This window comes from Mobula hypostoma, chromosome 1 (assembly GCF_963921235.1).
Source record: "Mobula hypostoma chromosome 1, sMobHyp1.1, whole genome shotgun sequence".
NCBI lineage: Eukaryota > Metazoa > Chordata > Chondrichthyes > Myliobatiformes > Myliobatidae > Mobula > Mobula hypostoma.
In genome coordinates, this window is record NC_086097.1 from 224057597 (window position 1) to 224070477 (window position 12881).

Consider the following 12881-nt stretch of genomic DNA (forward strand, 5'->3'; position numbering starts at 1 on the left):
ATTCTGAAAGTTGTACTGTGTACTTATATTAGCCTTCTTTAAAAAAGTGTGGAGTCAACGTGGTCTTTTATTTCACATGACTGATGATTTCTCTAACCTAGAGTGTCAAAACAATACCTAAATTTTTATTTTAGATTTTTTCCCCAATTTTTCTCCTCTTGTATAGCAAGGGACTCATGTTATAGTTCTATAGTGATCAACAGTCCTGCAAAATCATGGTTGCTATTACCTCTATCAACCACTGCCAGCAGGATACTAGACCATGTTAATTCTGGTTTGAATACATGAAATTTCCATCAGGAAATTCAAGATACTATATAATTTTGGGATTAGTATGTTCTCCTTTCTTTCCGAACTGAGGGACACTGTACAACTTACACTAAAAAATCTAACCTGGCTAAGTTATCTGAAAACAGTATAGAGATCTTATTTACAGGGTTCAAAACATCATGGGCAATGGATTTAATTGTTGAGCCATATGGGATGCCTTGATCCTGACTGTAGATGAATTAACAATTTAAATATTGTTCCAGCCAAGTGTCTCTCGTGCCTTTGAAATGGAAATTAAATGATGGTTCCAACCATGTTTTGTGCACTGCACAGCATTTACATGCACATATGCCCTGCTTAAACTCTGCACCTTACTACTACCAGAATCAGAATCAGGTTTAATATCACCGGCATATGTCGTGAAATTTGTTAACTTTGCGGCAGCGGTACAATGCAATACATAATGATAGAGAAAAAGAAAACTGTGAATTACAGTAAGTATATAAAGTAGATAAATTAAATAAGTAGTGCAAAAATAGGAAATAAAAAAGTAGCCAGGTAGTGTTCATGGGTTCAATGTCCATTCAGGAATTGGTCGACAGAGGGGAAGAAGATGTTCCTGATTCTGATTCTGAAATATCACATACAGTACATCAATCATAAAGAATTTTCATTATTACCACATTACCTTTTCACATAAAATAGTCATTGTGAAAATGAAGTACAATTATATCCCATTACAAGAAATTTACAAGGAAATTATTTAAAGCGACTGCAATTTTATAGCCAATCTTGTTATGGTGACAACTGAAGATACTGCTTGAAGGCAGATCTGGACAATTTTGACTTGCTTTTCTGTAATATTTCCATTGTAATTGTATACATGAATTCAATACTGCAAGCACCTTTTCTTGAAATCACTCCAGCAAAAATAGTTTCATTACTTACCTACGAAATGTCAAACAAGAACCATGGTTAAAACAATACAGTGGCAACACTGATTCCGTAAGTTCATAGACCATTTCAGAATCTGCAACAGCACATTGTTTTGAGTCACATTTCTTACACATGATAAGCAAAGGACCCAACTGCTAGGAGTGGACTAAAAGTGTCTGGCTTTGGCTCAACAGGTTTGGGCAAACACAGATGCAGGCCTTAAGTTGTTTTTTCTCTGTTAGCACATAGCTTGTGTACTGAGAATGGATGCACAGGTAACGCTATGTTTCCTGTGTGAGATCTGGGAACTTTGTGAAACCTTCAGACTCCCTGATAACTGCATCTGCATGAAGTGCATCAAGCTGCAGCTTCTACAAGACCATCTTAAGGAAACGGAGCTGCAGTTGGCTGACCTTCGGCTCATACAGGAGAATGAGGAGGTAATGGATAGGAGCTGCAGGAAGGTTATCACCCCTAAATTGCAGGAGGCAGGTACCTGCGTGACTGTCAGGAGACAGACAAGGAATAGGCAGCCAGTGCAGAGTACCCCTGTGGACATTCCCCTCAATAATAAGTATACAGTAGTGATAGGGGATTCCATAATTAGAGGAGCAGAAAGCAAGTTCTGTTGATGCGAGAGAGACATCCCTGACCCTGGCACCTGGGAGGCAGCATATCATCCTGGTGTCTCTTTCACACTCACAGAATGTGCTTTCACTAGGGGAATGGCAATTCTGGATTGGATTATACTAAGGAGAAGGTACTTAGGAAGCTGGTAGGTCTGAAGGTAGATAAGTCACCTGGTCCAGATGGACCACAGGGTTCTGAAAGAGTTAACTGAAATGTGGAAGGCATTATTAATGATCTTTCAAGAATCACTACATTCTAGAATGGTTCCTGAGGACTGGAAAATTGTGAATGTCACTCCACTCTGTAAGAAGGGAGGAAGGCAAAATAAAGGAAATTATAGGCCGGTTAGCTTGACTTCAGTGGTTGGAAAGATGTTGGAGTCCATTATTAATGATGAAATAGGCTGAAGTCAGCCTGGTTTTCTAAAGGGGAGATCTTGCCTGACAAATCTGTTTGACTAAACTTGAGGAAATAACATGCAGGATAGACAAAGGAGAGTCAGTGGATGTTGTTCACTTAGATTTTCAGAATGCCTTTGACAAGGTGCCACACCTGAGGCTGCTTAGCAAAATAAAAGCCCATGGTGTTACAGGAAAGAGACCAGCATTGATAGAAGATTGGCTGACTGGCAGGAGGCAAAGAGTGGAAAGAACGGGAGCCTTTACTCATTGGCTACCAGTGACGAGTGGTATTCCGCAGGCTGAGTCAGCCGTAGGGAAGACAGACGCAGTGCTAGCCTTCATGTTGGGACCACTTCTCTTCCTGCTTTCTGTCAATGATACGGATGATCAAATTGGTGGTTTTGCGGCCAGGTTCACAGACAATACAGAGGTACGTGGAGAAGCTGGCAGTCTTCTGAAGGGCTCAGAGGGATTGTGAGAATGGCCAAAGAAGTGGCAGATGGAATATAGTGTGGGAAGAGTATGGTCATGCACTTAGGTAGAAGGAATAAAGGCATAGACTGGGGAGCAATCAGAGGTGCAGAGGACTTGGGAGTCCTTGTGCAGGATTCCCTAAAGGTTAACTTGCAGATTGAATCAGTGCTAAGGAAGGCAAGCACACTGTTAGCATTTATTTTGCAAGGACTATAAAGGGGAAAAAAGCAAGGATGTAATGCTAAGGCTTTATAAGGCATTGGTCAGACCACACTTGGGCATTGAGCAGCTTTGCACTCCTTATCTGAGAAACAAAGTGCTGACATTGGAGGTGGCCCAAAGGAAATTCATAAGGATGATTCCAGGAATGAACGGAGTGCTTGATGGCTCTGGGCCTGTACTCACTGGAGTTTAGAAGAATGACGGGGGTGATCTAACTGAAACAATCAAATATTGAAAGGCCTAGGAAGATGGATATGGACAGGATGTTTCCTGTATTGGGAGAGTTTCAAACTAGAGGTCAGTCTCAGCTTTGAGGGATGCCCATGTAGAACACAGATGAGGAATAATTTCTTCAGCCAGGGGGTGGTGGATCTGTGGAATTCATTGTCATAGAGGCTGTGCAGGCCAAGTCATTGGGCATATTTATGGCGGAGACTGATAGCTTCTTGATCAATCAGGGTGTCAGACGTTAACGGGGTTGACAGGAATTAAAAAATCAGCCATGATGGAGCGACAGAGCAGTCTCAATGGGCCGAATGGCCAAAATGTACTCTTATGGTCTTATCACTGTACGGCGGGGGAGTGGAGGACTGGATAAGACAAACATAATAACAAAATACAGTGTCACTTAATTAAAAAATAAAAGTAATTGTCTAAACCCAACACTGTAGTTCTGTCATTTTGCAACGGGAATACATAATTTAATTAAATATTTACTTTTCCGTGAAAATCGTGAACAATTTTTAATATTTAAAATCACATCTGCCCTCCTTGTAAACAAATAGAAATGCAGAATTCATAATTAACTGGCTTTGAATTAATTAATGTTAATGTGCCATGTCTGTTACACTAATTTTTATGCCACAGAGTCCAAAAGGTGAACTGACCCTGCGCTCTTCACCCCGTGTATTTGCAGCAGGCACCTCAATTAGAAGCGGTTGGTCACCGACACACATTCTTCGGTTTACATGGAGGTGGAACTCTGCCACAGCATTTATTTTGCTGCCCTTTCATGGCTGCCTTAAAATGCACGACTTTCTACAGAAATGTGATCAAGGGCTGTATGGGTTCCTCCATTTCCTACTTTCAATGTTCTGCTCCACCATGGTTCCGTTCGGGAGCAACCCGGTTCCTAAATGTGACCTCTTGGGCTCGGTGGATACTATTTGGACCGTTTTGGGCATCAGCCAGGAAACTCGTTTCACCATGATGACTACATAAAACCCGTGCAATTTCTCAGAGAGAGAGAAAAAAAAAGACTTCAAATATTTTGGCATACTCCATTGTCGCTGAAGGTTGGATTTAAAAACCCAAATTATTCTAGCTTCGTTCGTTCGCTTGTGCGGCGCGATAGGGCTCCTTCCCCGATATAAACCCGCTCGTTAGACGAGTGTATCAGGTAACAAATATTCTTAAATAGTGATCACTTCCCAAACGTTTCACCACAGGTGCGGGCACCAGAGGAACCACCTCTCCCCAGCACACTGGCCGCTCCACCGCCTCGCCGAGCAGTCTGAGTGTTCAGCACTGTACTGTAAATCAATCGGCTTGAGCTGTGTAATTTTTTTCGTTGCTGGTGGCCGTGCCTGACAGCCAATGGAGTGGAAATCTGCTCGTGGGGCGAAGTTTTCCACGGCGCGAGTTATGTTCACAACCGCTACACAAACCGCGTGTGGGGGTTCACACTCGGCGTGTGGTGTACCTGTGGGTGTTCACGCTCGGCGAGTGTATGCATATGTGTGTGTGTGCGTGTGTGTTGAGCGAGTGTGGTTGTTCACACTCGGTATGTGTGGTGTATCATCAGTGTATCTTCACACCCGGTGTGAGCCGAGCGCGGGCGGCGACACAAACGCACGGAGGAAGGGACTGAAATCGGTCTTATCCGAATGAACGAACTACCATTTCCCGAGATGGTGATGTTTTTGACTACATTAGCAGAGAAGGCAACACATTAAGGGCGTGAATGAAGTCCAGGTGTTCATTAAGCCTGCTTCAGAGCGAATCTACGCGTTAATTGCCCCGTCCTCCTGTGCGTGAAGTTTCCCCGGGTCCGGCGACCAGGCCCGTACTCACCGCCATCTCCATACGTCTCCACACCGTATCCATCCTGTAGCCCGTTGCTCCATGTGCCCTCGTACCTGGCCGGGCTGTTGAGACTCTGCCGGAGCCCGTACCTGCCCTTGAAGCCATGGGTCCACTCTCCGCGGTAACACCAGCGCCCCTTGGTCTCTACCCCCAGCCCGTGGCGCTTGCCCTGGCTCCAGTAGCCCTGGTAGGTGTTGCCACTCGGCCAGGTGTAGACTCCCACCACCTCGAACCCGTGCGCCCAGGAGCCGCTGTACTCGCCCTGGCCCTTCGGCCCCGTGCAGATGCCGTGACCGTGGGCTTTGCCGTCTTCCCAGCCGCCGCAGTAACTCCCGCCATCATCGAAGTCGAACCTTCCTCCAGTCATGCATGAAACGGTGCGACCGGATCGCCGACGTAAACGGACTCGGGGCAGTAAGGAGCGGGCAGGAGGGCAGGAAACCAGCGTGTGTGCAAAGAAAGTGCGAGCGGCGTCTGACTAGAGAGAGAGAGAACGCTAGCGAGGCGGGATCACTGACTTTAACTGGAGAGATTGGCGGAGGAGGCGGGCTCGTCAGCCACTGGAGAAGGCGGGCACAGGGACTGAGTGGGGAGAGGGCGGCCGCGGGGATTTATTCTCGGGAGAGGGACGTGGACCGGGACTGGAAGTCTGAGGAGAGGGGCGGGCATGTGCATTGGAGACATTAGGGAGGGGAAGAGGCAGAAACGGGATAGAGACTGGATGAGAAGAAATAGCGAGTGAGAAGTACGGTGAACGGGGAGGGATGGTTAAGAATCTGGAGAGAGGAAACAGGGAAAGGTACTGGAGACTGCGGCGGCGTGGGCAAGCAGACAAGGGACTGGGTCGAAGCACCGAAAACACGGGGAGCTGGGGAGATATTGGGCTGCGATAACAGGTGAGCGAGATGGGCAAACTCTTGCGAGATAGTGGAAATAGGGACTAAACAATGGAATGATATGGGCCCAGGGAACAGAGACGTGGCATGGGGATCGATGAGACTTAAAAATGAGGAAGATCACTATGTGGACTAGAGGTGGGGAAGGAAATGGACACAGGGCTTGTCCAGTTTTGGACAGGGAGATGGGTCAGAGATCGGAGGCACGGGAGAAACTTGGGTGCGGGAACATTAGATTGGGAAAGGAGGTTGAGAAAGTGTGGCACAAACACTTTCTTTGCACGCACGAACTGTTCAGCGGGGATCGGGAACTGGAGAGAGACTGGTAGGTGGTGAACGGGTGAACATGGACTATGGGAAGTGGGCACGGCGCCTGAGGTGTCAGGAGGAAGACAGGCTCAACGGGTGGGATAATCTGGAGAGAGAAACTGTGGTGTGTAGGGGGTGCAGGCATGTGGACTGATGAGTTTGCAGAGGGAGGTGGAAGATCCAGTGGGACTGGAAACTTCATAGCACAGGAGGTGGGAAGGCAAAGAGAGTCAGGGTTGTTGAGGGGTCTGGTCAATGTCTGTGGAAAGGATGCACCCAGGTACTAAAGAATTTGGTTGGTGTGGGCACGGCAATTGCGAAGCTGGTGCTGAGTGGTGCACGTGGTTTGGTTACATTGATGGAGAGGCTGGTGCACAGAGTGCACATAGAGACCGGGATGAAAGCATTTCAGCTGACAAAGGCTGAGGGCAAAACAAAATTTAGGGAAGAAAGTCACATGAGAGAGCGGCAGAAAACGGGAATTAAAATAAAAGAGAAGAGGAACCAACGGAGGAGTAAAGAACCAACAGGCATTTGAAAAGTAACAGCTAAATTTTAAATAGTATTAACATATAGTGTGCATGGGATGTATAGGGTATGGTAGCACCTCTGGTGAGGGCGCTTGTCCTGTCCATTCTGGGGCAGCTCTCTCACCTTTGGTCTCCACTCAACACTCAGCTCTCACCTGTGGCTCCAAGTAGCAACACCGGTGCACTGCTTTGAAAGGCGGGGTGGATCAGATGAAGGTAGCCGGTGGATCCCATACCCTGGTGAGATAGAGACAGGTGAAGTCAGCCAGATGAGATCCAACAACCTGCAACGCTTCGTGGAGAACGCAGAAATAGTCATGGTCACCCACTGCAACCAAGGAAGAACCCAGGTTGCGATGACTACCTGTACCACTGGAGTCGGACTTCCGAGATCGAGAGTGGAGCTGTCCTTCTGCAATGATTCTTCCACTTTGAAAACTCGCGCGGGGCTCCTGCCATACGACTGACAACCAAACACCGCTATTGATACTTAATGTTGGAAATGCGAATTATAGTCAAGATGGACGCGAAGAAATAGACAGAATGAAATCGTCGTTCAGTGATCCAGACCAAAGGCAAAGTGGTACCAACGGAGAAGAGAAGAGATCTCATCTCAGATAGGCCTCCTCGTAAGGGATGCGAGAGAAGAGAAAACGAATTCGCTAATTAACACGAATGAAATTAGAAATAAATACTGGAGACTGGGAACACATCGAGTTATCTAAGAGATAATAAATAGAAGATTTATTCTCTTCTAGTGGCCCTGACGATCAAGGACGATTTTAACTCCAGCTCTTGAGAAGTAAAAGGTGCGTGTGGGTGAATTCTTACCCAGCGCTGCCAACGCGTAAACTTTAAAAAAAAGCAACTGAAATAACACGAAAGTTTTAGCAACGCCTGGCATCAATAGAAAAATGCTAACGTTATTAGGCAAGGTAATTACTCAAATGGGATGTAAATACAATTGCGTGGGGGTCGCCGTTTGGATGGTGCAAATACTTTTTTAACGGTGTTGCATCACCGTCACTAACCCCGGAGTTTGCTCCTTGAGTTTAGGAATGTTTTCAATATTCTTGATAATAACTCAACCCCTTTTTATATAACTGCTTGGGTGTTGCATGTTATGACACAATTGGCTTTTCATGTGCAGAGTCAAATTTCCCTTCCCCTGTTAGTTTACCAGTTGAACATTTGCTGATATCCACACACGTCCGCACAAATTATCTTGTTTGTAATAGGAACCTTACAAATCTGAAGCTTTGGTAAAAGTTGGTTCCCTTTACATAGAAACCAATATAGTATTTCCGATCCAAAAGCTCAAAGCATCGAACGCTATTGGTGACAAGAAGCGCCAAATATGATTTTAAAAACATCGCAAGACGTCGGCTCTGATTTTTGACCATGATTGAGTGTGACGCCAGATGTTGTTCAATCTGTTAAATACTGTAAACGGAATGCGTAATTTGAGAAAAAGTGCGTCAGGAGGCTCCCAGAATAGAAGGAAGAATAAATATGGTTATGGTTGCGCAGCGCTGAGCTCGGGAGGCTCAGGCTGGCGAAGTACAGAGATTCGCACAGGGATTGTCGGAGTGAAAACCAGACTAATGTGGCGTTCATACAAATATCTCCACAGCTGTTCAGGCAACTGGCGAACAGAATCTGATAGCACGTTCAGGGGGAGTCCAGGTAGACCCGGTGAGTTGACGTGGATCATTTCACGTGTATTTCGATTTTGTAGAAAATATTTATGAGCCAAATATACTGAAGGTGGAGTGAAGTACTGTATATACTGAGAAACTGACCTGAAATCAATCAGATGGGGAATAAAAGGATGCTGGTTACATGTCAGTTCTAAGTTAGACCTGCGCTGACGATCTTATTGCAGCAGACGCGGGAATAATTATAAACAAAAAAAAAGTTTGCATAATGTCACATTCTGTGCACGCAGTTTATTTTACAGTGATTTGTTATTATAGCTGAGGTCCAAGGTGCATGAGAATAATATACTGGGAATTATAAAGAGTAGCATCATTCAGGTATTTCTTCCACCAACTCTCTTTTCATGGAGTTACATTTGTACGAAAATCTTCATTGAAATTGCGCCAACTTTGAAATATCACTGCATGTTTTGCAAAGAACCTGGATTGCCCGATTACAAATGAGGTTCACACTTTTTTTTCACAATGCAAGATCAAGTAACTGGCACGTTAAGAAGCAGGTTAACATTAGTCATAGTCATAATTTATTGTTCCCTACGTTTAACTATATTCTATCTTTTACTTTATTGTGTTATTTCACTGCAAATACCTATCATCATCCATAAGTAGCGATGATCATTTATTCAAAAGTGAAATAAAATATTGACTTATTAATAGGAAAAAAGAAATGCATCCATAGACAAATCCCAGGAGGTCCTACAATTGAATATGTTGGACTGGCCTGGCCAAAAAAAATCCCACAGAAATTGAAAAGGCCAATTTCCCAATTTAAGTGATGAAACAACTCAGCAAATCTACTGATCAAGGTTCCAAATTCTTTATGGGAGTTCTTCTAATTTTTGAAACTCTTTTTATACTTAAAGGGCAATATTTATAGGACAAACTTAATTTAGGTGGCAGTGCATTACGGTTGTATTAGAATTGTATGGTTGCACTGTAAGTCCACCTTAGGGCAAATAATAACACCAAGCCAACCATGATGACTTGATGACTTTTCAGAATAGAAATACTTTTAGGAAATATTTTAGAAGTGAGTGAAATGGTGAGGTGAAGAGTTTTGAGAGAATATTCCAGAAGTTGGGACCACATAGATGAATATATGGCGTAGCTCAAATGCCATTATAAATTTGCTGGCAGAACCTCAGATGGTGACAAAAGGGCATACAGGAGTGAGATATACCAGTTAGTCGAGTGATGCCACAACAACAATCTTGCACTCAAGGTCAGCAAGATTAAAGAGCGATTGTGGACGAGAAGGAAAAAGACGAGGGAACACAATCCAATCTTCATAGAGGGATCAGAAGTGGAGAGAGTGAGCAATTCCACGTTCCTGGGTGTCAATATCTCTGAGGGCCTAACCTGGGTGCAACATATTGTTGCAGCTATAAAAAAAGGCAAGGCAGTGGCTATATTTCATCAAGAGTTTGAGGAGATTTGGTTTTTCAACTAAAACACTCAAAAACTTCTCTAAATGTACCATGGAGAGCATTCTGACTGGTTGCATCATCGTCTGGTATGGTGGTGGGGTGGGGAGCTACTGCACAAGATCGAAATAAGTTGCAGAAACTTGTAAAACTAGTCAGCTCCATCATGGTACTAACCTCCACAGTATCCAAGACATCTTCAATGACTGGTGTCGTAGGGAGGTGGTGTCCATCAATACGGATCCCCACCATCCAGGACATGCCTTCTCTCATTGTTATCATTGGGAAGGAGGTACAGAAGCCTGAAGACACACACTCAGTGATTCAGGAACAGCTTCTTCCCCTCCGCCATCTGATTCTTAAATGGACATTGAACCCATGAACATGACCTCATTACCTTTTCATTTCTTCTTTTTTGCACTGCTTATTTTAACATAACTATTTAAGACATATACTTAATGTAATTCAGTGTCTTCTCTATATTTATCATGTATTTCATTGTACTGCTGCCATAAAGTTAACAAATTTCATGACATATGCCAGTAATATTAAACCTGAATCTGATATATGCATCACCTATCCACACTTAAACCTGGACAAGAGAAACGTACGGTCATACAAAATGAGTGTCATAGGCCTGGAGAGGATTAATGCATAAGGATGCAAGATCATAACAGATTTGAACTGGTTGAAAATACTGTAAGTTTGTAATTAAAAATGTGTTGACTGGATGCCAATGGCGGCCAAAGCACTTGGATGATGGTTGAATGGGACATTCTGTGATAGGAGTAGGAATCTAGTTTATAGAAATTGCAGAGTTGGGTGACAATAACGGTTGGATAAACATATTACTGAAAGAAAAGAAAATCTTTTGCTGATGGGGAAATGCTCTGAACTCAGTGATGTGATATAAGTTTTCATTGAAATATAACAGATCGACGTATACCTGTTGTATTTCCTGTAAGACCGCACACTACTTCTAAGAATTTTCAGTGCATCCTAGAGTCATAGAACACCACAGCAATGAAGCAGGCCCTTTGGCCCATCTAGTCTATGCCAAACCATTAATCTGTCTATTCCCATTGACCAGCAACGGGACCATAGCCCTCCATATCCCTCCCATCTAAGTACCTATCCAAATTTCTCTTAAATGTTGAAATCAAACCCTTATCCACAGCTTGTGTTGGTAGCTCATCCCACAATCTCACCATCTTTGGAGTGAAGAGGTTCCCACTCATGTTCCTATTAAACATTCCACCTTTTACCCTTAACCCATCGTCTCCAGTTCTAGTCTCACCCAACCTCAGTGGAAAAAGCCTACTTGCACTTACCTTATCTCCACCCCTCATAATTTTGTATACTTTTATAAAATCTCCCCTCAATCTTCTGTGTTCTAACCTATTCAACCTTTCTCTATAACACAGGTCCTCAAGTCCTGGCAACATCCTTGTCAACTTTCTCTACCCTCTTTCAATCTTATTTATACCTTTTCTGTATGCAGGTGACCAAAACTGTGCACAATACTTGAAATTTCAACAGAACATCCAAACTCCCGTACTCAGTACATTGATTTATGAAGGCCAATGTTACAACCCTCTCTACCTGTGACACCACCTTCAAGGGATTATGGATCTGTATTCTCAGATCCTTCTGTTCTACCACAGTTCTCAGTTCCCTACTGCTCACTGTCTGAAATCTACACTGGCTGGTCCTCCCAAATCGCAACACCTCACACTTGTCTGCATTAAATTCCGTCTGCCATTTTTCAGCCCATTTTTCCAGCTGGTCCAGATCCACCGCAAGCTTTGACAGCCTTTCTTGCTGTCCACTATACCCCAATCTCAGTGTCATCTGCAAATTCGCTGATCCAGTTCACCACATTATTATCCCGATCATTGATATAGACGACAAACAACAACAGAATCAGCACCAGTTCCTGCAGCACACCACAAGGCACAGGCCTCCTGGTCAGAGAAGCAACCATTTACTACCACTCTTTGGCTTTTCTCGTGAAGCCGATGTCTAATTCAATTTGCTACTTCATCTTGAATGTGAAGTGATTGAACCTTCTTGACCATCTTCCCATGCTGGCCTTTGTCAAAGACCTTGCTAAACTCCATGTAGATAACATCCACTGGCTTGCCTTCATCAACTTTCCTGGTAACTTCCTCAAAAAACTCTGTAAGATTAATTAGACATGACCTGCCATGCACAAAACCATGTTGACTATCCCAAATTAGTCTCTGGCTATCTAAATACTTAGATATCTGGTCCTTAAAGTACCTTCCAATAACTTTCTCATTATTGATTTTTTAGAGCCTTTCTTAAAAAATGGAACAACATTAACTATCCTCTAATCCTCCAGCACCTCATCTGTGGCTAAGGATGTTTTAAATATCCCTGCTAGGGCCCCTGTAGTTTCTGCACTTGCCTCCTGTAGGGTCAAAGGGAACACCTTTTTAGGCCCTGGGGATTTATCCATCCTAATTTGCCTCAGATCAGCTCTACCTCTGTAATCTGTACAGGGTCCATGACCTTGCTGCTGCTTTGCCAAACTTCCATAGACTCTGTCTGTCTCCCGAGTAAATACAGGCAAAAAATCTGTTTGAGATCTCCTCCATCTCTTTTGGCTCCGCACATAGACTACCACTTGATCTTCCACAGGACCAATTTTATCTCTTTCTATCATTTGGCTCTTAATGTATCTGGTGGAACCCTTAGGATTCTCCTTCATATTGTCTGCTAGAGCAATCTCATGTCTTCTTTTAGCCCTCCTGATTTCTTACTTAAGTCTTATACTCCTCAAGTACCTCATTTGTTCCTGCCTGCCTATATCTGCAATGCACCTCCTTCTTTTTCTTAACCAGGGCCTTAATATCCCTTGACAACCAAGGTTCCCTTGCCTTTTATTCTCACAGGAATGTACAAACTCTGTACTCTCAAAATTTCTCTTTTGAATGCCTCCTACTTATCAAATATATCTTTG

The 12881-nt window shown here is 43.9% G+C and overlaps 2 protein-coding genes across 4 annotated transcripts in view; one reads left to right on the forward strand and one right to left on the reverse strand.

Annotated features, from left to right (window-relative positions):
- jph1b (junctophilin 1b) overlaps nt 1–5593 on the reverse strand; it is a 147773-nt gene extending 142180 nt beyond the window's left edge. For 2 of the 3 annotated variants that reach the window (XM_063065210.1, XM_063065206.1), the window contains exon 1: nt 5007–5593. In XM_063065210.1, the coding sequence (XP_062921280.1) occupies nt 5007–5385 (379 nt within the window). In that variant the 5' untranslated portion in view covers nt 5386–5593. The remainder of the gene's footprint in view (nt 1–5006) is intronic. The other variant, XM_063065196.1, reaches the window with a different exon arrangement.
- A 2723-nt stretch (nt 5594–8316) lies between these two features.
- gdap1 (ganglioside induced differentiation associated protein 1) overlaps nt 8317–12881 on the forward strand; it is a 90432-nt gene continuing 85867 nt past the window's right edge. The window contains exon 1 of the mRNA XM_063065230.1: nt 8317–8448. The gene's annotated coding sequence lies outside the window, so the exon portion shown is untranslated. The remainder of the gene's footprint in view (nt 8449–12881) is intronic.